Source organism: Euleptes europaea, chromosome 7, assembly GCF_029931775.1.
Source record: "Euleptes europaea isolate rEulEur1 chromosome 7, rEulEur1.hap1, whole genome shotgun sequence".
Taxonomy (NCBI): Eukaryota; Metazoa; Chordata; class Lepidosauria; order Squamata; family Sphaerodactylidae; genus Euleptes; species Euleptes europaea.
In genome coordinates this window covers 97,989,909-98,015,320 of record NC_079318.1, presented here as the reverse complement: position 1 = coordinate 98,015,320, position 25,412 = coordinate 97,989,909, and the positions used below count along the sequence as shown (strand labels likewise).

The 25,412-nt window shown below is 48.7% G+C and overlaps 1 protein-coding gene across 2 annotated transcripts in view; it reads right to left on the bottom strand.

Annotated features, from left to right (window-relative positions):
* Positions 1–7,903: 7,903 nt before the first annotated feature.
* The window catches only part of CELF3 (CUGBP Elav-like family member 3), an 88,040-nt gene continuing 70,531 nt past the window's right edge, over positions 7,904–25,412 (bottom strand). For both annotated transcript variants that reach the window (XM_056852387.1, XM_056852388.1), the window contains exons 5-13: positions 23,788–23,867; positions 22,492–22,635; positions 20,368–20,518; positions 18,510–18,659; positions 18,134–18,199; positions 17,034–17,138; positions 14,891–15,034; positions 13,156–13,310; positions 7,904–7,974 (exon numbers count right to left, since the gene is read on the bottom strand). In XM_056852387.1, the coding sequence (XP_056708365.1) occupies positions 13,183–13,310; positions 14,891–15,034; positions 17,034–17,138; positions 18,134–18,199; positions 18,510–18,659; positions 20,368–20,518; positions 22,492–22,635; positions 23,788–23,867 (968 nt within the window). In that variant the 3' untranslated portion in view covers positions 7,904–7,974; positions 13,156–13,182. The remainder of the gene's footprint in view (positions 7,975–13,155; positions 13,311–14,890; positions 15,035–17,033; positions 17,139–18,133; positions 18,200–18,509; positions 18,660–20,367; positions 20,519–22,491; positions 22,636–23,787; positions 23,868–25,412) is intronic.

Sequence of the window (25,412 nt, the reverse complement as noted above, 5' to 3'; positions counted from 1 at the left end):
TCCTTCCTAAGTCAGAAGAGCCTTTAAGGATCTTGCGTCAAGGGAAGGCTCCTGGTATCCATGATCGTGACCGACCCGTGGCAACAGACCCAGTATCTGCCCAGCAGAGGCAAACAGTTCGGCCAAAAGAATCTCGCACTGCCTCTTCCCCCTGCTCCCTTTGACTTTCCGTCTTGAAGCTCGATTTTCCCTTGCAAAAGGGTTTTTCTGGCTTGGGCACCTGAGCTGGGCCTCTCCGGATCCTTTGAGTGCCAGGGTTTTGCCCTCAGGATTGGCCATGCCAAGGGAGTGTGGCATCTAAGTAAGGTTACCAACTCTAGGTTGGGAAATACGTGGAGATTTTGGGGGCAGAGCCTGAAGAGGGTGGGGTTTGGGGAGGGACTTCAATGCCATTTTCTCCAGTGGCCATTTTCTCCAGGTGAACTGATCTCTATCGAGTGGAGATCGGTTGTAATAGCAGGAGATCTCCAGCTAGTACCTGGAGGTTGGCTACCCTACATCTAAGTGGGTTGGGACAGAAGGACGTGGCGGGCTGGTTTGGTCAGCTCCGACCTCCAGGAGGGAATCGATCGGTACAGTGGAGGATTGTTCCCGTTAGAGCCAGGGAGGAAAGCGGAGTCCCTCGAGCTTGGGGTGTGAGGAGTTTTCTCAGACCTATTGAAAGGAAGGGAAATAGGAGGGTGGGGGAGAGTCGGGAAGGGGGCTTTCTTTGCTCCTTCACTGAACTCCAGACCTAAAGAAGAACAAAAGGAGGGGGGAGAGAGAAAAGGGGGCAGGGGAGAGACAAAAACAGAAGGGACATATTAATCCGAACTCTATTTCCGGGTGGGTTTTTTCTTTTTCTGCTGGCTAACAGAGACCGGGAGCTGGCTGGTAGCCTAAGACATGCAGAGAAGGGAGGCTGGCTGGCCTGGAATCCTGGGTTCGACTCCCAGCCCGCCCCACATCAATTCCACCCCAGCCACTGATCTGCGCCCTCCGAAATGGGTGGCTCACACCTGACAACTTCTGGCGATGCAAAAAAATTGAGGGCCAAAGCAGAGGTATCGTTGGAGGGGAGGGGTGGAACAAATATACATTTTCCCTGTTTGTGTCAACCCAATTCTGGGTGTTTTTTTTTGGGGTGGGGGAGAAGGAATACAGAAATACTGGTTGTGGAGGGTGGCCTATTGGTCAGAGCCCATGACGTCAACAGAGACACACTCCACATTAAAAACTCCCCAGAGTTTTGAAACAGGCTTTTGAAGAGAGAGTGGGTGGGCACGAGGGTGAAGGGGAAGCACCAGGGGAACAAAAAGCAGGCAGTCCTGTGGTACCACCAGCACCGCCACTGCCCGGACCACCTGGCAGGCTGGTGACTCCGGGTGAATACGTGCCTGCCGGCTGGCCAGCAAGCCAGCAGCTCAGGGCACATGCATGCCCAGCCTGCAGTGGGATGCTCCACCCTTTCCAGTCGTGGAGGGGGGGGGGTTGGTGCCTGCTTGGCCAGTCTAGTGTGCCCTGTTTGGAAAGGAAACTTTCATTCTCGGGTGGGGGAGGCGTGGCCTTTTATTCATTGCAGATTACTTAGAATAAGCTCATCTCGACCTGAACTGCTCAAAGCAAAAGCCCTTGCAAGACCTCCTCTTCCTCTGCTCGTTTCGGAGTTGGCAGGCGTGCGGGGCCGTGTGTTTTGTAGGGAGGAGGAGGAGAGCCCTGGGCCTCGGATCAGGGACAAAGTCTAGGGAGAAGGGGGGAGCTGGGACTGGAATCTTATCTGGCTTTTCCCCCATTTCCAGAAGGCAGCGTTTCCCTCTTTTGGCTGACCTCCCAGGATTAAGTACCCAAAAGGTCAAGAAGAAAGAAACACTCAAGGCCAAAAGTTATACTATTAAAAGTTAAACAATTAAAAGATTATGTCAGTGCACAATGTCTATATAAATTTATTACTAGTTTAAATCTAATAACGCTTATAAGACATATATGGCCCTGCAAAAGCCTACCAAATAAATATACTCATATAACACAATTAGACATGGAATCATACAATCAAACTCCGACCATACGCATTTCAGCCATGCTGCCTTCTTCAGTGGTCTAAACCAAAGCTTCTTAAACCATGGGTCGTGACCCCATGTGGGGGTCGCGAAAAATTTGGTAAAATACTTGGTAAAATTATATGTATGCCAAAGAATTGTTTTAAAATAAACTTCTTTATGATTTATTATCAGTAAATGTTTGATTTGTATACCTATATACCCGGGGTCACGTAAAAATTTCTCTGGCAAAAAGGGATCGTGAGTGGGAAAGGTTTAAGAAGCCCTGGTCTAAGCCAGAGGTTCCCAAACTGCTCCGTGGAGCACTTGGTGCTCCGCAAAACATCTCCTAGTGCTCCATGAAGAGATTGGAAAGAGAAATACTACTGTCATTTGGTTTAGTATATAGGTGAAAATTAGTGCTCCGTGACGAATTTCTCTCCTGAAAAATGCTCCATGACTCAAAAAGTTTGGGAACCTCTGGTCTAAACAATCACCACTCCAGAGTACAAAATATACATTGAATTACTAAAAATCTTTGTCACTGAAGAAGGCAGTATGGCCGAGATGCGTATTGTCTGAGTTTGATTGTATGATTCCAGGTCTAATTGTGTTATAGAAGTATATTTATTTGGTTGGCTTTTGCAGGGCCATATGTGTGTTATATGTGTTATTAGATTTTAACTTGTAATAAATTTATATAGAAACTTGCTGTTGACATTTACATTGCCATTATGTGTCTAATTCACTCTTCCCTACTTAAGGACAGACCGACTCACAGTCCAGCTGTATCTGAAGAAGTGAGCTGTGGCTCACGAAAGTTCACACCCTGCCAGAAATGTTGTTAGTCTTTAAGGTGCTACTGGACTCTTGTTCTTTTCTACTGCTACTGACAGACTGACATGGCTACCCATCATGATAAATTTATATAGACATTGTGCACTGTCATAACCTTTTAACCGTTTAACTTTTAATTGTATAACGTTTGGCCTTGAATGTTTCTTTCGTCTTGACCTTTTGGGGACTTAATTCTGTTTTTTAGGGTTAAGTTACCCCCCTTTTTTTGGGAATGACCTCCCAGGATTCCGACAGCCAGGCCCCCCAAATGCAATGCAAACCGCACAGGATCATCCATATAGCTCCTTCCGCCATTCCACCATTTCTCCAAGGGCAACACAGAGCGCCAAGATGATAGTGGGGGAACCCAGCCGGGTCTCGGGACTTACCCGTCTCTCCCTCCGTAGCGGGGGCGAGGAGAAAAACAAATGCTTGTCTCTGGAGGGGTACGTTTCACCCCAGAGGGGGAGGGTTTGGAAGAAAGCGATCACATCTCTAATACGTAAAATCTTCTCTAAGTCACGGTGGGGAAGGTAAATCCCTACCTCTGCCACTGACTTCTGTTTTGACCACAGGTGCCTCTTTGCTGATAGCAGCCCACCCACCCTGGTTTACGTAAAGGGCCGGACGCTGCTAGGCTCTACCATCAGGCCTCCAAGAATCATTCCGCGGTCAGTGATGGGGGAGAGCACGGAAGATCTGCTGCTTCTCCTTTGGGAATTAGCCTCTAACCCCCCCGCGAACTGCCCTGTGGAGCCAGCGGTCCTCGGCGTCTGGTCTCCACAGAGTGTCAGCCGCGGCCCCACGATGCTTTCCAGCGACTGGAAGTACACACACGCACACACTGACGACGACGACATCAAAAAAAGAAAAGCAAAACACAGGAGAAACCCACGACGACGACAATGACGACAGGACAACGACAACCAAAGGACAAAGAGGCCCTGAAGAAGCTTGGATTCCCAGTGACGGAACAGCGCTCTGGCCAGGCAACCACACAGCAGCACATGAGGTTCCGGAGGCGTGAATGGTTGCTATGGAACAGCCAATCGGGGAGCACCAAAATGGGGCGGTGGCGGGGTGCAACCCGGGACCTGAGAAGGCGAGGTGCAGAGAGGGAGGATTATTCCGTGCAAGGTGGAGGGAGTAGAGGGGGATGCGGGCTAGGTGGGAGGGGGGCAGGCAAGCATGCGGTTGGGTTGAATGGAAGGGGGGAAGGATGGCAAGAGGGTTGTGGAAAGAGGCATGTGGATCGCGGGGAGCAGTTGGGGTCTCCTTTGCCACACGAGGAGAAGGCAGCCCTGCCTTTGCCCCAATCTTTTGTATTTTCGACTGCCCCAGGACAAGGGGGTTGGGATCGTGATGGTGATGCGAATCATGACGGTTTTTAGGAGACATTTTCTTGGCAAGAGCTGGCTTGAGAAACGAGTTGTTCTCTTTTCTGAAAAGGGGTCCGGAGAGTGGATCCAGAGGTAACTCCTCCTTTTGAACTGTCCACCATGAACGTGGGTTACAACGCCTGCTCCAGGCATACAGTAGCAAGGGGTAGGCCCATCCTAGTCCTTGCTCGTATGGACCTGGAGTAATCTAACAGTACTGGCCCACTAAATGTTGGCAGTGGAGCAAATGCGGTCATCAGACTCGCTCTGCCTCATACCTGGATTTTCAGCATACGAAGATTCCAATTATTTTTGTTTCCTTGAAGCAAAAATACCCTTAAGGTGGGGCTCAGAATTAGGGGTCTGCTCTAAGAAAAAAAATCATTATAAATTTCAGACCTGGGATTTGGGGGGGGGGTATTTATCACAATTGTTGATTTTTGGGTAGGACATTACTGGTTTGGGATTCGAAACTCTGCGGTTTTTCGGGTTCCGTCGTTTCAGGACCATTATTTTCAATGGGAAACCGATTCGAGGGTCTAGGGCAGCTGTTTCTAAAGACAATTTCATCAAATTTGCCAGAACATAGTCCTCCCTATAATCTAAAGACTCCCTACGTTTCAAGCAGATTGAACAAAGGGGTTCAATTTTATAGACTGATGAAGTAGACATCTCTTAGGCACAGGTACCCTTCTTTCCACTGATTCCTATTGGGGGGAAATGGTGCCTGCCATCAGCATTTAAAAAAAACCCTGTCTACATTTATTCATTTTCCTACTCTTACTATGTGTGTGTGTGCGTTAAAGTGCCGTCAAGTTGCTTCCAACTCATGGCAACCCTATGAATCAATGTCCTCTAAAATGTCCTATCTTTAACAGCCTTGCTCAGGTCTTGCAAACTGAGGGCCATGTTATTGTCAAAGGCTTTCACAGTCAGAGTTCATTGGTTCTTGTAGGTTATCCAGGCTGTGTAACCATGGTCTTGGTATTTTCTTTCCTGACGTTTCGCCAGCAGCTGTGGCAGGCACCTTCAGAGGAGTAACACTGAAGGACAGTGTCTCTCAGTGTCAAGTGTGTAGGAAGAGTAATATATAGTCAGAAAGGGGTTGGGTTGAGCTGAATTATTGTCCTGCAAAAAGTATCAAAGGTAATGTGCTAATCATTGTCCTGTAAGTATCAAGATAATGTGCTAATGAGGGTGTGGTATGTTAATATGGAACCATTGTATCCTGAAGTGATCTGTTAATGTGTGAAATCCAAAGCAAATCTGCACGGCTATTGTTGACTGTAGTCTTTGTTAGTCTGGAGGTTTTCAGGACAGGAAGCCAAGCCTTATTCATTCTTAAACTCTCTTCTTTTCTGTTAAAGTTGTGCTGATGTTTATGAATTTCAATGGTTTCTCTGTGCAATCTGACAAAATAGTTGGTAGAATTGTCCAGTCTTTCAGTGTCTTGGAATAAGACCCTGTGTCCTGTTTGTGTCAGTCCATGTTCAGCCACTGCTGATTTCTCAGGTTGGCCAAGTCTGCAGTATCTTTCATGTTCTTTTATCCTTGTTAGTATGCTGCGTTTTGTTGTCCCGATGTAATCTTGTCCACAGCTGCAAGGTATACGATATACTCCTGTAGAGGTGAGGGGGTCTCTTTTGTCTTTTGCTGATAGTAGCATCTGTTGTATTTTCTTGGTGGGTTTAAACACTGTAGGTTATGTTTTTTCAAAAGTTTCTCCATCCTATCAGTGACTCCTTTTTTGCAGGACAATGATTCAGCTCAACCCAACCCCTTTCTGACTATATATTACTCTTCCTACACACGTGACACTGAGAGACACTGTCCTTCAGTGTTACTCCTCTGAAGATGCCTGCCACAGCTGCTGGCGAAACGTCAGGAAAGAAAATACCAAGACCATGGTTACACAGCCCGGATAACCTACAAGAACCAATGAGGGCCATGTCTTCCTTTATTGAGTCAATCCATCTCTTGTTGGGTCTTCCTCTTTTCCTGCTGCCTTCCACTTTTCCTAGCATGACTATCTTTTCCAGTGACTCTTGTCTCATAATGTGACCAAAGTACAACAGCCTCAGTGTAGTCATTTTAGCATCTAGGGTCAGTTCAGGCTTGATTTGATCTATAACCCACTGATCTGGTTTTTTTTTGGTAGTCCACGGTATCCGGAACACTTTCCTCCAACACCACATTTCAAAGGAATCTACTTTCTTCCTATCAACTTTCTTCATTGTCCAGCTTACTCTTAACTATGACTGACTGACAATATTTTTTTTTACCTTTCTGCTGAAAACTCTGTGTTTGTCATCCTTCCACATGGTGGTTGGTTATTTGTTTCCTCTCACAAAGAATGGAATGAGGGAGGGAGGGAAAGGCAGCTCTGGTATCATTGCCTTTTGGGGACCCATGTCCCAACCCAGCTGTGTAACTCGGAATGTCTAGTTGGAGCCTCTGACTGCTGCCTTCCTGTCACAGTTGTGACCTCTATGATTGACCAAGAGCAATCTCATGGTGTTGTTTGAATTGTGCAAGGAGGCAGAGGTTTTCTTTGTGGTCATTCCGTACGATCGGAACTCTGTTCTGCCCGAGTCCAATAAAAAGCCCTATCTTAGGCACCCCATGGAAACAATTTTATGACTTTTTCTAGCCAGGTGTGTGATATTACGGCTCGTAATGCACAGGGCTGGGGTGAGAAATCAGGCACCATATAGTTTTGCAGAAAAAACAGCTAGATTCGAATCCAGTAGCACCTCAGAGACCAACAAGATTTTAGGGGTATCCGCTTTTGAGAGTCAACGCTCCTTTCATCTTGTACCTGATGAAGGGAGCACTGACTCTCGAAAGCTTATACCCCCAAAATCATGTTGGTCTCTAAAGTGCTACTGGACTCAAATCTAGCTTTTCTACTGCAGAACAACACGAGTACCCTCTGAAACTATAAAGGGAATGGTTTTGACAACACATGTCTTAATTTTCAGTTACCCTCATCCTACACACCATAAATGTGAATCTCAGGACATAAAACTATAAGCTAGGTGGGTAACACACCCTCAACAAAGTACGAGTTAGGGACTCTCATGTGGCAAAGATGGAAGGGGTGGTGGGATGGGACGTAGAAGCCGTGGCGAGAAGTCTGATGTTTGCCCACAGAACGAGAAGCACAAACTAACCACATGGGGCCACCAGCCAACACATCTGAGATTATCAAACCATACAGACAAGCAAACACAGCACAGGCAAGGAAATTTTTTAAAGTCCCACATCAATACAGTGACGACAGTGGTTTAAAGGTGACTGAAGAAATGCAGGTGTAGGGGACAGTGGAGAAGAAAGAGAGGATCAAAAGAAATGGAGGCAGTGGAGGATGTCACATACAGTTAGAAATTGAATTGAGGTACTCTTTTTTTGCACTAGGGTGTGCAAGTGTGTGGGCGTGGGTGCAAGTGTTTGTGTGTGAGCATGTTGGGCAGGAAGGAGAAGGCACTTCACCAAACGAAAACTACGTTCCAGAAACTCACGGCACATCCAGTAATGCTAATTCACGCAGACGTCATGCAAAACAGTGCAACTCGGATCACATGACGTTTTGTTTGTCTTTCCAAATAATAATAAGAAAAAAAGATACAACCACTTTTTTTTGTTCATTCCATTGGATGCAACTTACAAGGGGGCGGAGCTAGGTCTCCCGCGACAGCGAAGGGTGGCTAGCAACAGAGTCGTCTCAAGATATGATTGGTACCCTGCCGAGGGAGGTGGGTAGGTGGGTGGGGTTTCAAGCGGCAAAGAAAGAAAATGGGTGTTTGGTTTCTTTTCGGTTTGCTTTTTTTTTTTTTTTTGAAAAATATATATCATTTCTTCTCTTTTAATGTTTTTGTAAGAAAAGAGGAGGGGAATGACATCAATTCAAAAGAAAAACTACTTACACATTAAAAGAGACAAGATAGGAATTTGTTTATCAGACCGTTGTAAAACCCCTATGCAGTCAGATCAGGAAATTTAAAAAAAGAGATAATTTTGGATATGTTGAATTTGCAGTATCTTTAAACTTATTTGGGACTTACTCAACAAGACCATGATGAATGCCTATGCTCATATTGGGTTGGACCTCATGAATCTGTTCCAGTAAGGGAGGGCACTTTTCCCCACACAAGGAACCTTCTTCTGACATGGGGGAGGGCTCCTTCCACCTCACCTTTGAAATATTTTCACTTCTCGGTGGTTTTGCAGACTACATCTAGCTCTGCCCAGGACACAGAACCAACTTATAAGTAATCCTTAGAAGCAATATCCCCGGAAATGGCAGCACTCCTGCTGGTGATGTCTTAGCCGCATGCTGAGGTCAGGAGGCTGGGCAGAGAAATGTGCAAATCCGAGACCTCAGACTGCCACAAGTATGTTCTAGAGCAGCAGTTCTCAAACTGTGCTCCACGGAGCACCAAGTGCTCCGTAAAACATTTCCTAGTGCTCCGTGAAGAGATTGGAAAGAAAAATACTACTGTCGTTCAGTTTAGTATATAGATGCGAGGTGAAAATTAGTGCTCCGTGACGAATTTCTCTCCTGAAAAGTGCTCCATGACTAAAAAAGTTTGGGAACTGCAGTTCTAGAGAGAAAGGAGCCAGAGGTTTGGCTGCTAATTTCAGTGGGAGGCTTGCGTTTTGCATTATCTCTTGTTTTAACACTTAATTAGTTCTCAGAAAGTGGTACAGGAATATCTTTCTTTTAAATAACTCTTTTAAAACACAAGGTACATATCGGTGCACAGAGGGTCTCCCATTTAAGTTAATGGGAGGAGCTGGGGATGGCTTTCCCGGCTTACCTGTCCTGCATTTTATCCTTACAACAGCCCTGTGAGGTAGGTTAGGCCGACAGGGTGTGACTGGCCCCAGGCCGGCCAGTTTCCCAACTGAGCAGGGATTTGAAGCCTGGCCCCCTTAGGCCTAGTCTGGCACTCTAACTGCTCCACCACAGTGGCTCACTTTGCAAATTTCTAGAATTGTTTTGGTTACATTACCTATAGCGAATGGAACGAATGGCAAACCCTTAAATTAAGCAAGGATCACAATCCCATCCAGAATAAACAGATTCAAGTCTATGTTGGATTGTATATTACAGACATGCCTCGTTTTTATTGTGCGCCACTTTATTGCGCTTCACAGAAATTGCATTTTTTGAGCAAGTCTGTTTGCACCATTTTAACATCAGCGTGTGCTAATTTCGTGTCTGTGCTGTATTTTGGTAATTCTCGCAATATTTCAAACTTTTTCATTATTATCGCGGTACAGTTTTTTTTAGACATTATACTATTGCACACTTAATAGACTACAGTATCGTGTAAACATAACTTTTATATGCACTGGGAACAAAAAATCTATGTGACTTGCTTTAATGCGAACCCGCAATATCGCCAAGGTATGCTTATACTGTGTATGTGTGTTAAGGGCTGTCAAGTCGCTTCCATCTTATGAATTACAACCCTATGAATTAATGACCTTCTAAATGTCCTATTGTTAACAGTCTTGCTTGGGTCCTGTATATTACTAGCCTACTGAATGTTTTACTACCCAAACCAGTCTGTTATCCATTGGAAACCCAACCCTATTAACTTATAGGGGGGAAAAATACACCAGCTATTTACAGGGACCTGCCTTTAAAGACTTTCTTTGTCTTCTTAAACAAGGTATGTTCTCTGGAGCATAAACTATTAGTAGGTACTCCTATAATACACTGAACTGAAAACAATCTTTTCAGGACTGTCACCATTATAGGGAGTGTGACGGCCCTCCCGAGAAGCGGATGGAAAACCCCCCTGTGGGGCTTAAAACTCTGTCTCTTTAATGTGCAAAACATTTCCTTGAGAAATTAAAATGGGGGCTGTCTATGCAGACCCCCTACAAAACACCACCACCACAAAATTAACGACAAAAGAAACTTAAAAAAATAAATAAAAGTCACACCAAGAGAAATTTGCTTCAAACTATATATATATATACGAGAAACACACACACAAGAGAACAAGACGGTTAATCAGAACAAAGGCATGGGACACGTCACATCACGGACGGACACTTACAAATCCCCACATCCCTCGTTTTGTGCAAGTTCCTACCCTAAAACCAACAGAGCCTGGGGACAGCCCTAAAATTTAGGCAAACTTGCAGGTGTGTGGGAACAATATTGAAATACCTGGGTTCAGGGGTTCAGGGGCAATTGAGGGATTATTGTTTAGATTACAGATCAGCAACTGGGTACCACTTGGACCCTTTGACAGCCAACAGAGGAGGATTTGGGGAGCGGTTTTCCCAGTAGCCCACTTTGGGGGGATATCAGCCTACCGTTTCCCATACCTATACCCTTGATAGGGTCGCCAACTCTGGGTTGGAAAATTCCTGGTGATTTGGGTGTGGAGCCTGGGGAAGGCAGGGTTTGGGGAGGAAACTAAAGCCAAAATTGCTGTTTTCTGCCGGGGCACTAATTGCTGTGGTCTGGAGATCACTTGTAAATCTGGGAGCTCTCCAGGTTCCACCTGAAGGTTTGCAAAATTACCCTGCTGTTAGCTGAGCCATGCAGTCCCTGAAGTACAGGCGGTGCCAAAGGAGTAATTTAAATCAGACGAGCCCAGCGGACAAGCCTAAGAAACCGTTGTCATTGGTGCCACAACCCTTTGGTGGCCTAACTTGGCTCAACTTGATCCTGGCCACCAGTGCCCCCCCCCCCGAGACGTTTCCTGGTAAGTTAAAGGACCAGTCCACTACTGATTAAGAGCACAGGAAATTTCCCTGTGAAGAAACACCGATACACTTAGCTTGCATTCTGAATGGATGCATTTTCTGAACCACTTCTCTGCTGTGTTGAATGCTCACAATGGTCTCTTTTCCCTTTTTTTGCAGCTACGTTTTTTCAAGTCTCCGACCCTTTCTGCACAATTTGGGCCTATCTACAGAGCCCGTAATTATGAATAATGATATAGCTGCTGTTCGTTTGTAAAGCCAATTTGCCTTGAATTATGAAACAAACATGGAAATGTTTCGTTCCAGTGCCATTTCAAAATTTAACGGAGCTAGATTTCCTTTTTTTTAAGGACATGAAAGGAGGAAGCTGGGAACCTTAAAATTGCTGTCAGGGGATGCTGGTCCTTTATGATTCATGCCAATTACATAACTCCGTCATTTCCAAGACTCGTGCCCCACATTACACAAATTAAATGAAACAACTGAAACAGCCTGTGAGCCCAGACAACTCATCCATCCAGGAGGTTGCCCACTGTGTCTCTGCATGATTCACTCATTGTTCTGGCCTTCTCTCCTTGCAATCAGCCTCTGTTTGATGGCAGCAAATTCTGCAACGTACGTTCACAAGGTCTGATTTAACCAACACCCCTAAAGATGCACACTAGAATTACCCACTTCCAAGGAGGCTTTCCATTAAATCTTTGCATAAGTCACTGCCGTTTGGCATGCCTACGTAAGCTCACCTAGAACAGTGGCTTGCCCTGGAACACAAAGGGTGGGGCTCCTCGGAGAGCAGGTAAATGATTACACCCACATACTCTAACTGTAAATCTCGTAGGACTTGAAGAGTAAATATAGGTGCCTGCAGTTTGAACCAAAAAGCAGACCTGAACTATTGGGGGGTGGGATAGAGGTTGGGCTGGGTTAAGGATCTATGGCCTTGTGTTTTTCCACTGGCCGAGCCACTGACGTGCCTCTTCTTATGAGTTGCCGGAACAAGAATCCATTTTTAAAGAGTTCTCATCCAGCCAGTTGGGAAAGATCAGTTCTCTGCATTGGTCCCAAATTAGGACAGCAACTAGAAGAGCAAGCGAAAAAAGAGACGGAGAGAGAGTCCTCGAAATCTCTGGACCAGTGGAAGCCTGGCAGGGTCTTTGCTGTAACCCCCTTCCCTTCCCTTCTGGACTGTCTCACATTGGGAGTAAGTGCCTCTCGTAGAAAAGGACAGCTCGATTTGAGTACAATAGCATCTTGGAGACCAACAAGATTTTCGGGGTACGAACTTTCAAGAGTTAAAGCTCCCTTTGTCGGATATGGGAGCTGACAAAGGGAGCTTTGACTCTTGAAAGCTCATACCCCGAAAATCGTGCTGGTCTCGAAGATGCTACTGGACTCGAGTCTAGCTCTTCTACTTCTGACCAACATGGCTACCCTGTTGTAGAAAAGGGATCGTCAGGGAAGGAAGGGACTGACGGGAGCCTGCAAGAAGGTGAGCCAAACTGCAAGATGTCATGGTCCTGCTGTATACTCCATTGGTCAGGCCACACCTGGAGTATTGTGTGCAGTTCTGGAGGCCTCACTTCAAAAAGGATGTGGACAGAATCGAGCAGGTGCAGAGGAGAACAATGAGGATGATCAGGAGCCTGGAGACCAAGCTCTAGGAGGAAAGGCTGAGGGAGTTGGGAATGTTTAGTCTGGACAAGAGAATGTTGAAGGTATTTGAAGGGCTGTCACTTAGAGGAGGCAGGGAGATGTTCCTGTTGGCAGCAGAGGATAGGACTCGCAATAATGGGTTTAAATGGCGGACGGAGAGAGGTACCTGCTGGATATTAGAATTTTTTTTTAACAGTAAGAGTTGTTCGTCAGTGGAATCGGCTACCTAGGGAGGTGGTGAGCTCCCCTCACTGGCGGTCTTTAAACAGAGGCTGGACAAACACTTGTCGGGGTGCTCTAGGCTGATCCTGCATTGAGCAGGGGGTTGGACTAGATGGCCTGTATGGCTCCCCAACTCTGTGATTCTATGAAGGTGTGGCTTGTGATCCTCAGCCTAAGTTGAGCTGAACAGATGTGGCACTGTGCCCCAGGGAGGGAAAGAGCACTGATTCCTGCCGATGCCCCCTGTCCTCCAGCAGCCACGATGCCTCTGGGCATCTCTCTACTCTTAGTGGATCCAGCTGGGATGCCATGGCAACCTGGGCACTCACCTGATGGGCAGCAGCTCAGTAAGGCCGGTTGGCGTCTTTGGGCCGCTTCAGCTGGACCTTGAGGCGCTTCATCCCGATCTGGAAGCCGTTCATGGCCTGGATGGCGGCCTGAGCGCTGGCGGGATTGTCGAAACTCACGAAGCCTGAGGGGAAAGGAAGAGAGGGGGTGGGGAGCACCCGCTGAGACCAAACCTGACATGGAGAGGGACCGTGAAGGGTACAGAAGAACTTAAGAGAAGCCCTGCTGGATCAGACCAAGGCCCATCAAGTCCGGCAGTCTGTTCACACAGTGGCCAACCAGGAGGAGTTCTTCAGGTGCACAGATGAAGCATTGAGTGTGGAATTATTCTTCCTGAGATTGTACTTTCTTTTTTATATGGAAGTTTCTAGTCCTCATTGCTACAGCGATATGCTCAAACGTTGATCATCAATGACGAAGAATTGGTTTTAATATGCTGATTTTCTCTACCTTTTTAAGGAGAATCAAACCGGTTTACAATCTCCTTCCCTTCTTCTCCCCACAACAGACACCTTGTGAGGTAGGTGGGGTTGTGAGGGTTTGGAGAGAACTGTGACTAACCCAAGGTCACCCAGCTGGCTTCATGTGGAGGAGTGGGGAATCGAACCCAGTTCTCCAGATTAGAGTCTACCGTTCTTAATCATTACACCACGCTGGCTCTCAATGGGTTGCCAACCTCCAGGTTGGGCCAGAATGAATGAATGAATGACCTCAGTCAATTGCGTTGTTATTTATATTCTTCTATCAGATCATCTTTTATTACTCCATTGATTTCATACTTTCCTGTATGTTCTCACAACGATAATTTAATCCATCTGCTGTCTGGCAAAAATAAGGCTGTAGTCTGGCAATAATAAGGCTGTTACTCTATCTGTAGTTTATTATTTCAGCCGCTTTGAAGACATGCCGAAAGTTATAATCAAGTTACGCCTAAATGCTCATTTGCATACAAGCGCTCATTTTTCACTGGGAACTGAACAACTGATCTACTGATTACGGAGATCAGTTCCCCTGGAGAAAATGGCTGCTTGGGGGTGGGCTCTTTAACATTATACCCCACTGACATCTCTCCCCTCCCCAAACCGCACCCTCCCCAGGCTCCACCTCCAAATCTCCAGGAATTTCCCAACCTGGAATTGCCAACCCAGCCCGATTGACCTATCAAGAGCCATGCCAATTAAGAATTCCAGGGGCTAGAGGAATGGCATCATTTTTGTTGCCCGTGCTCTCACAGTTACACCAACATAAATTATGTAAAAGTAATGCATGCAGGACAAATGGCAGCAGCAGTTAGTCAAGAGGAAAGGAGAGAAAAGAAGTGGAGAGGAGAGAAGAGAAGTGGAGAGGAGAGGAAAGGAGAGAAGAGAAGTGGAGAGAAGAGAATCTCAACATGCATCATCTGTGAGAAGGGAGAATGCTTACTAGGCATTCAAAAAGAAACCTAAAAATAAATAAAATAGATGAGCGCTTTTATCATGGCAGCCATGGAAGACCAAAGTCAACAGAAACGGAGCTTCTACAAGCCAGTGAATACTAAGCTTCCCTTCAAGCCAACAGAGGAGGCTTCTCTTCCCTTTTCGGGGCCCCTCAAAATCTGGCACCCAAGGCAGTTGCCTAGGTTTGCCAAAGGATCGGGCTGGCCCTGCATCGCCGGCTGCAGAAGGAGACCAGTGCCCCCCTCTCCTCCCCACTGGCCATCCATACCGAAACATTTGCTCTGATTGGTAGCCCGGTCCACGAAGACTTTGGCAGAGATGACATTCCCGAAGGGGAGGAACATCTGGAGGATCTCGGAATCCGTAAACTCCTGCGGCAGGTGGTAGATGAAAATGTTACAGCCCTCGGGACCTGGGGAAGGACAGCGAGCGGCAGTAGGAGGGCAAGGAAAGAAGATGGGGGAACAGGTGAGGCGGGAGGGAGAGAGAGAGAGAGAGAGAGAGAGAGAATATTACCAATCAGGAACGGTAACCAGAAAAAAAACCACATGAAAAAAGCCCACAAGAAAATTGCTCACAAAAAAACCCCACGATCATAAATGCACACAAGAAAAAAAACCACATGGGGAAAAGCCTGTGTGGGCTTTTTTCTGTGTGGGCTTTTTTCTTGTGTGCATTTATGACCGTGGGTTTTTTTCTGTGGGCAATTTTCTTGTGGGCTTTTTTCTTGTGGGCTTTTTTCATAGAACCGTCAGGAACACAGTGGACCCTAAGAATGGCAGAGCCGAAACTTCTCTGAGACTCTTTCGGCTCCCTTGAAAGTTCTTCGGACATTTTGGCACAATGAAAAGCCTCCCAGTCTGTGCCAACTGTTGCTTACAGCAAAGTGTGGCAGCAGCTCAGTTTGAACCCGGCCCCCACGAATCACTCGAGGCCCCGTCTGCCCCTAATAACTTGCCAGAAATAACTGTGAACCCGGCCTACCCTTCATTCCCGCTTGGTGGATGTACAGTGCAGTCAAGACCTCCCGCAAGCACACCAGTGGTCAGAGCGTCACCCAGCGCTGGGGCCTGGCTCACCCCTAGGGGACACTGCTTCTGGTGAGTTGGAAAAAACTGGAGTGCCAAACACACCAGCACTTCCTTTATCAAGGACCTCCCCACAAAGTACAGCAAGCAAAATCAGCTGTGCTCATTTTTCTCTGGTTACGCAGCAGGGAGAGTAAGCTAGAGGTCCATTCGGTCCCCATGGAGGATGTCTCATCAGCTTCCCATCATCCCACGGCCCATGCCCTGTCATTGCTGCACACAAGCCCCTCTGTTATTCCCCATTTAACGTCTCCTTTTCTCAGTTTGGAAGGAAATCGTTTTGTTGTGGTGAGACCCTGGAAGTTCAAATCCCCTGGAAGTGAGCTTCTGGCGGTGACTTCCGGCAGGTGATGATGGTTCATAGAATCATAGAGTTGGAAGGGACCACCAGGGTCATCTAGTCCAACCCCTGGCACAATACAGGAATTTCACAACTACCTCCCCCACACATCCCCAGTGACCCCTACATACCCAGAAGATGGCCAAGATGCCCTCCCTCTCATGATCTGCCTAAGGTCACAGAATCAGCATTGCTGACAGATGGCCATCTAGCCTCTGCTTAAAAACCTCCAGGGAAGGAGCCTCCCAAGGAAGGTGCTGGTTCTGGATCTCACAACAGCGTGTTCGGACCTGGAGGTGTTCGGCTTGGCAATACAGCCGGAATCAGCTGTGCTGGAGCTTCTTTAACCGTTTATAATGGCCCCTTTGGAAAGAAATGTCCTTGGCAAAGCCAGGAGTTGCGAGAGCAAACCCTTGGCAGGCTTTAATTCCATTTTATTTTGGAAATCGGAGCCTTTTGAAAGATCTTCCGGGGGAGTTCTTCAAAGAAGACTCCAGAGGGAAAGGAGGCACTGAGTCGAATTAAATAGTTGCACATTCAGATCTCTCTTCCGGGACGGAAGCTCCTTTCTGGCTATAAAAGGTTTCCAAATATCTAAAAATATGTCCTTGGGCAACTCGTCTATATGCCACATGTTCAAATGTTGACTAAATTATAGGATCCTCAATCCATTGGATTATGAGAAGAGTAGAAGAGTTGGTTTTTATATGCTGACTTTCTCTACCATTTACCACTCAAAGAGTTTAAGTGGTCTAAAGCTCCTTGCGTCGGCGTGCGAGTGCACGATTGCCCGCCGGCCCTCAGCTGGTCAGTGGGCAGAGGGGCACATTATCAGGGGTTTGCCCGCCACCAGCGGGCACCTGGCAACCCTAGGTGGGCAGTATCTTTGAAACGCAAAGCCTGCCCACTCCAACTCTTTGCTCTGCAAGGGTTTCTGGGTAGGCTGAAAAGGACCAGGGTCAAAAAGGGCTCCTCCAACCTACCTTCCCGCTGCTGCTGCTGTTGTGGGGGCGGCTGCTGGGCAATTATAGTGGCCGGCTGTTGCGGGAAGGCCGGGCTCACCAGTCCGTAGGCAGCAGGGTAGGCGGCTGCGGGAGAAAGCAGGACAGAGTCAAGGGCAGGCTCTGTGATCGCATGGGTCAAGCCACAGGGACCGGGCAAAGGAATGTCCACCGTGTGCCTGGCATTGCCTGGGACATGAGGCCTAGGCAATGGATGGACCAGCAGATTGGCATCGTGCGGGCAACAGGGCCTAAGCGGTGGCAAGTGGCAGGCTTCTGCTGTTGCCCAGGCAACGGGGCCTATGCTGTGATAAGGCACACTGAGCTTCTGCTGCTGCCCAGGCAACGGGGCCTATGCTGTGATGAGGCACACCGATCTTCTGCTGTTGCCTAGGCAACAGGGCCTATGCTGTGATGAGGCACACCGATCTTCTGCTGTTGCCTAGGCAACAGGGCCTATGCTGTGATGAGGCACACCGATCTTCTGCTGTTGCCCAGGCAACGGGGCCTATGCTGTGATGAGTTACACCGATCTTCTGCTGTTGCCCAGGCAATGGGGCCGATGCTGTGATGAGGCACACCGATCTTCTGCTGTTGCCCAGGCAACGGGGCCTATGCTGTGATAAGGCACACCGAGCCTCTGCTGTTGCCCAGGCAACGGGGCCTATGGTGGAGGCACACCGATCTTCTGCTGTTGCCCAGGCAACGGGGCCTATGCTGTGATAAGGCACACCGAGCCTCTGCTGTTGCCCAGGCAACGGGGCCTATGCTGGAGGCACACCGATCTTCTGCTGTTGCCCAGGCAACGGGGCCTATGCTGTGATAAGGCACACCGAGCCTCTGCTGTTGCCCAGGCAACGGGGCCTATGCTGTGATAAGGCACACCGAGCCTCTGCTGTTGCCCAGGCAACGGGGCCTATGCTGTGATGAGGCACACCGAGCTTCTGCTGTTGCCCAGGCAACGGGGCCTATGAGCAAGAAGGTACATCAAGCCTCTGGTGTTGTAACAGAGTGGACAACATGTCCCCAGCAACCCCCACGCTGACACCATACAGGGTCCCACATTCACACACACCCCGTACCTGTGTAGTGTTGCATCCCGGCATAGGCTTGCTGCAAAGGATCCACGGGGGCCGCTGGGCTCTGTGCTGTGGCATGGGGTGCGGGGGGTGGGGGAGAAGCACAAACACAGGCAATAAGGGTCACATTTCATGTGCCTCGAGCACCTTTAAAGAGAGACCAATGAAGGCAGAGCGGTGCGAAGGGTGCCAAATCTGGGTTGGGAAATTCCTGGAGATTTGGGGGTGAAGCCTGGGGAGAGCAGGTTTTGGGAAGAGGAGGGACCTCAGTGGGGTTTAATGCCTCAGTGGGGTATAATGCCATAGAGTCTACCCTCCAAAGCAGCCATTTTATCCAGGGGAACTGATGTGGAGAAGCAACCTCAGGCAGAAAAGATACCTGGATAGGGGTGGACGCCGTTGGTGTAAATGGCCTCAGAAGCAGGTTGCCCCGTGCTCTGTGTGGGGACGGGGCTGTACCCATTGACGCTGAGGGTGGCTGGGATGGCAGACACTGGCGTGGCAGCAATGGCAGGCGGTGTGCTGGTACCTGTGGGGAAAGACGTCAGGTGAGGGTGGGAGAAAGACCTCCTGGCCGGGACCCACCCCCAGCCCCCGTGACTTCCCCTGCCATCCATTACCTTCACTGACCAGAATTCCTTTATTTCATTTATGCTCCGCCTTTCTCCCTATAGGGATCTCAACCAGCTTATATCGTTCTCCTCGTCTCCGTTTTATCCTCACCACAGCCCTGTGTGGTAGGTCAGGCTGCGGGTTTGTGGCTAGCCCTAGGTCACCAAGCAAGCTTCTGTGTCACAAATGGGGATTCGAACCTGGGTCTCCCAGATCCTAGTCTGACATTCTGTTATACCACACTTTGTCTTGTCTGTCTGATTCAGCCTTCAACCAGTGTGGGATTTTGTATTATTGTAAACTGTGAACACTTAGAATAATCTACTGTCCAGTACTGTTAACAATGTAGAGGTCCCCCACACCCCCCCCAGTAAGAGCCTCTTTCCAGTAGGTCTCTTCAAGATATTTCCTTTCCAGATAGCCAAGGGAATGAACCCTTTGCACTTAAATTAACCTTTAGACCACCAAGAAAACTGGAACCCTGCAACAGGGATATATGATGCATTAGAAACACAAATTTTCTTGCATGCATCTCTATTTTGCATTTTTGCTACTTGGGGTCAAGGCAGTAGGGAATTCTGTGGGGCACTGAAGATCATATCCAGCTATCTCTCTGGCATCTGAGATTTCGGCAAGTATCTCTAGCAAAGATACCAGCAATGCTACAAGTGGTACTCTCTGTCATGCCTCGATCTACAGTCAGATGAACCCCCCCCTCCACACAGCGCCATATAAGATCTACATTTAATGGTGTTTGTTTTGAGTCTTTTTGTTTTTTGGGTAAGCCGTTTTCAGAATCTGAAAAGCCAGACAACTGACAAACCAACCATAGAAGCTAGAAACTTGAAAAAAGAAAACAGAGATTTCCCCCATTCTGCACTTCAACAAAATCACAGTATATGTGAAAAAATTTTCCCCCTTCTGCTATATTTCCAAAGTGCTACATGATACGAAACTACGGCAATCCATTACCCCAAACACCACAAACTAAAATAAAAAGCCCAAAACAAAATAGAAGACAAAGTTACACATTGTAAAAAAAACTGCTCTGTACTCTCAACAGAGCAAAACGGGCTTCCCAAAGGATGGCAATCCAGCACGCTGGGGCTACCCCAGATGAGGCCCTGCATTTTACAGAGGTGAGATATTTTCAGAAAGGCCTCATTAGTAGCCTGGTTTCACACACAGCTCTCTCTGGAAGCAAGTGGCTGGGAAGGACGCAGAAACTCTTCTTTTGCCATTTTCTCTTAAAATGCCTTTCCTGACTGTCAGAGGCCACCTCGCTTTCCCCGCGCATTTCTACACATCTCGCCCGCCTTTCCCGCCACTGTTTTAGCGAGAAACCGGAAAACGCAGGCAAAACGTGAGTCCAGAAAACGCGCGGGGAGAGCGAGGTGACTTCTGATGGTTGGGGAAAGCATGCACAATCGCAACGAAGCACTGAAGCAGCTGGCGGGGTGACTGCAAGGGAAAACAGCCCTGTGCAAATGGCCCCCGTGCGGCTGAGGGCCAAGTGCGGGTCTGGAACGTCAACATTTCCCCCCCTGAGCTGCCCCAAGCAGCCGAGCTCACGGCTGGGACCGGAGACCCGGCCCCGCGTCACCCGCCCTGGGCCCCCGTGTTACCTGAGGAGGGCGTGATGGGCGTGATGGGGGTGGCGATGAGGCCGTTGGGGTTGATGGTGGCCATCTGCTGCATCTGGACGGCGGCCATCGTGGCCATGGGGTTGAGGTAGGCAGAGTGTGCGGCCACTAGGGCTGCCTGCTGCTGCATTAGCTGGGGGAGTTGGGGAAGGAGGAAGAAAGACAGCAAAGCCCTTCACTGAGAGCTTGAATCCATCAAAATCATAGAATCATAGAATCATAGAGTTGGAAGGGACCACCAGGGTCATCTAGTCCAACCCCCTGCACAATGCAGGAAATTCACAACTACCTCCCCCTCCCCACACCCCCAGTGACCCCTACTCCATGCCCAGAAGATGGCCAAGATGCCCTCCCTCTCATCATCTGCCTTATGGTCACAGAATCAGCATCGCTGACAGATGGCCATCTAACCTCTTCTTAAAAACCTCCAGGGAAGGAGAGCTCACCACCTCCCGAGGAAGCCTGTTCCACTGAGGAACCGCTCTGACTGTCAGAAAATTCTTCCTAATGTCTAGGCGGAAACTCTTTTGATTTAATTTCAATCCGTTGGTTCTGGTCCGACCTTCTGGGGCAATAGAAAACAACTTGGCACCGTCCTCTTTATGACAGCCCTTCAAGTACTTCTATCCAAAGCTTCTATCATGGCTGTCCCTAGGGTTGACATAGGGTTGCCAGGTCCCTCTTTGCCACTGGTGGGATATTTTGGGGGCAGAGCCTGAGGAGGGCAGAGTTTGGGGAGGATAGGGAGCCCAGCAGGGATGCAACGAAACAGAGTCAACTCTCCAAGGCAGCCATTTTCTCCAAGGGAACTGAGCTCTGTCGTCTGGAGATCGGTTGTAATTCTGGGAGATCTCACAGCTCCACCTGGCCCTCGGCACTCCTAGTGAGTAGGGTTGCCAGCTCTGGGTTGGGAAATACCTGCTGATTTTGGGGGCAGAGCAGGAGGAGGGCGGGGTTTGAAGAAGGGAAGGACTTCAATGACATAGAGTCCAATGGCCAAAGCGGCCATTTTCTCCAGGGGAACTGATCTCTGTCGCATGGAGATCAGTTGTAATAGCGGGAGATCACCAGCTACTACCTGGTAGGGTTGCCAGGTCCCTCTTAGCAACCGGCAGGAGGTTTTAGGGGCGGAGCCTGAGGAGGGTGGGGTTTAGGGAGGGACTTCAATGCCATAGAGTCCAATTACCAAAGTGGCCATTTTCTCCAGGTGAACTGATCTCTATCAGCTGGAGATCAGTTGTAATAGCAGGATATCTTCTGCTATTACCTGGAGGTTGGCAACCCTACTACCTGGAGGCTGGCAACCGTAGCTGCAGCCCAGGCACTTAGGGTTGACCGCTCTGGGTTGGGAAATATGTGGAGATTTTGGGGTGGAGCCTTTGGAGGGCAGGATTTAGGGCGAGGAGGTACCTCAGCAGGGTATAATGCCGCAGAGCCCACCCTCCAAAGCAGCCACGTTCTCCAGGGGAACTGATCTTGGTCGCCTAGAGGTCAGTGGTAATAGGATCGCAATGAAGGATTGTTAAGCACCAACTGGTCAATTTCACTCAAGCACATAACTATAGGAGACTGAAGAAAACACCTTGAAAAGGGTCAGAAACCCGACTTCCCTTTTCCCATCTTGGAAATGTGTTGAAATTGATCACAACTGATTTTGTCTGGCAACGGTAGTGCTGGATTGACTATTATGCTTCTTGGACTTTTCTGTTGATGGTGCATGTAATACATCCACCATGTTTGGAAGATGTTTTGTATTTAAGCCGTCAAGAACTGGCTCTTTTTGGAACTATCTTTTTTTGTGGTGGTCGGTTCATTAAGCCATCAAGCACAGTTTGGGTCCTTTGGATCTCTTACCAATATAGAGGATCTATGTGAATATTACATTATCATGTATTTTGGCCGCTGTGCTGTTGTATTTTCGCAACCACCTGGAGGCTGGCAGCCCTACAGGCTCTGGTTTACTGTCGGTGAGAACCAGGCCCAGGGGCGTCTGAAACCCTGTGCGTTTGGTTGCCCCCACTGTCCCCCCACATGCCTTCTCCACCCCCAGCACACACACACACACACCCCAGCTTCACGCTCCCCCACTGGAGGCGGCCCCCTTACTGCTTGGGTGTAGGCGCTGTACGCCCCGAACTGCAGCGCGATGGGGCTGAACATGCCCAGCTGATTGGCCACCTGCTGCATGCGCCGGAGCCCCCGCTCCTTCTCGGTGTCTGCAAATTTCACCACGAGGCTGGAGGAGGCGCCCTGGAAGGGGGGGGGGAGAGAGAAAAACCATCATCAGAAACACCTGTGCATAAGTTGAAGGAGACCTGAGTCTAGTCGCTGCCTGGGCAGGAGATGAAATGGGATCCCCCATCTCAGGTACCGGCAGAGGGAGGACCCTTTCCTCAGGTAGGTTGCCAGCTCCAGGTTGGGAAATACCTGGAGATTTGGGGCTGGGGCCTGAGGAAGGCCAGGTTTGGGGAGGGGAGGGACTTCGATGCCATAGACTCCAATTGCCCAAGCGGCCATTTTCTCCAGGTGAATTGATAGGGTTTGGAGATGGGAGGGACTTCAATGCCATAGAGTCCAACTGCCAAAGTGGCCCTTTTCTCCAGGGGAACTGATCTCTATTGGCTAGATCTCTATTGTAATAGCAGGAGATGATAATTGTAATAGCAGGAACTGATCTCTATTGTAATAGCAGGAGATCTCCAGCTAGTACTGGAAGTTGGCAACCCTATCTATGTTGTATAATTAGGGCTGCCAGTTCCAGGTTGGGAAATACCTGGAGATTTTGGGGGCAGAGCCTGAGGAGGGCAGAGTTTGGGGAGGGACTTCGATGCTATAGAGTCCAATTGCCCAAGCGGCCATTTTTCTTCAGGGGAACTGATCTCTATCGGCTGGAGATCAGTCGTAATAGCAGGAGATCTCCAGCTAGCACCTGGAGGTTGGCAACCCTAGTTCAACACCCTTACTCTAATCTGAATTCAGAAGTATAATAAGAATAGCACATTCCTATCAATTTTTTTTTTTTAAAGGCCATCCCAGGTGGAGTAGGTTTTACGGCTCGATCCGGCACCAGAAATGCCGTTCAAAGTATCCAGAATAAACATCATCACCTGCTGGTCTCTACAGCTCAAAGTGTGCCTACTGGATGGAACAGCAGCACGGGGCTGATCAAAAAGTCGGCAACGCAAAGCGAAAAGGCTTTCTATGGTTTGGTTTTGCAATGCAAATCTCTTGGGACCAAACTCTGGAGAAGGTGCAGCGGCAAGCCTTGTCCATCAGGAGGCAGCAGCGCCCAGGGAAGAGTTTCCCATTGCCAAGGATGGAGCTCGAAGGGAAGGCGACTTTCTGGGCACCCGCAGCGGGGGTTCCCCCCCCTTGCCTCCACCCCACACCCAAAGGTCTCACCGGCAACGTGCGGCTCCCGTGCAACGTGTTGATGGCAGCCTGCGCTTCCGCGTGCGTCTGGAACTTCACGAAGGCACAGCCTGGCAGGGGAGGAGAAAGACAGACGTCTTTCGAGTGTTTCCAAGCTACCAGCCAAGGACCAGCCTTGTCGTTACCTGAGTGGCGAATTTGCTGAAGCTCATCCCCCCAACACACACACTGCTTTTGAGCAAACCCGCCACCTTCTCTCCCAGATTGAGCCCAGGGGAGAGCCCATTCTGCTGGCCTGCAGTAGGAAGTTGGCTGCGCACAGCTCCGATTGGCCGGAGCCAGGGCCATCACGAAACTACCGCCGCCCTTTCTCGGGAACAGTTTTTCAGCTATTGATTTTGGTTTAATGAGTGGACAAATGTGCGTTGAGCTCAACGAATACACATGTAAGACTTTAAAAACTGCCTGCCCTGAAGCATTGGGGGGACAGCAAGTCAATAAACAGAATCAGCATTCAATCTGCGCACTGGGAGGTAAACAGGATGACACACAATCCATTGGGGGGAGTAAAAATAGCGTTTCTCCCTATTTCTGAAGCTGCCTTATCCCAAATAGCAACAGTTGTCCATCTAACTCAGGAGGGTCTTCTCCGACTGGTGGCAGCTCTCCAGAGCATGGAGAAGCGGTAGCACCTTAGAGACCAACGAGCTTTCCAGGGTTTGAGCTTTTGCGAGTCAAAGCTCCCTACATCAGATACATCAGAAGTTGGTCTCTAAGATGCGACTGGACTCGTACCTAGTTGTTCTACTGCAAAGACCAACATAGTTACCTCTAAGTGCGAAAACACATGGTCGCTTTAGCCTCCTTTCTTCCCTGTTCCAGCCAGGATTTAGCCAGGATCGAACGCACGAACGTGCGTTCGATCCTGGCTGAATCCTGGCTGGAACAGGGAAGAAAGGAGGCTAAAGCGACCGTGCGTTTTCGCCCTAAAACTAGTTCCTGAAAGGCACCACATTCAGCCACATGGAGTAGCGAGCCATCAACTTTGGTATCTGACAAAGGGACTTTTGACTCTTGAAAGCTCATACCCTGAAAACCTGGTTGGACCCTAAGGTGCTTCTGGACTCGTACCTGGCAGAAACTCGGTGGTAATCTTACCATCGAGTTTCCGGCAATTGCTAGAGTGACCTTTGTCACTTCCGGGTAGCTCTAGGAATCATCGGGAACTGTAAAGTCAAAACTTCAGGTAAGTAGCCAAGGACCCTAAGGTGCTTCTGGACTCGTACCTGGCAGAAACTCTGTGGTAATCTTACCATCGAGTTTCTGGCAATTGCTAGAGTGACCTTTGTCACTTCCGGGTAGCTCTAGGAATCATCGGGAACTGTAAAGTCAAAACTTCAGGTAAGTAGCCAAGGACCCTAAGGTGCTTCTGGACTCGTACCTGGCAGAAACTCGGTGGTAATCCTACCATCGAGTTTCTGGCAATTGCTAGAGTGACCTTTGTCACTTCCTGGTAGCTCTAGGAATCATCGGGAACTGTAAAGTCAAAACTTCAGGTAAGTAGCCAAGGACCCTAAGGTGCTTCTGGACTCGTACCTGGCAGAAACTCGGTGGTAATCTTACCATAGAGTTTCCGGCAATTGCTAGAGTGACCT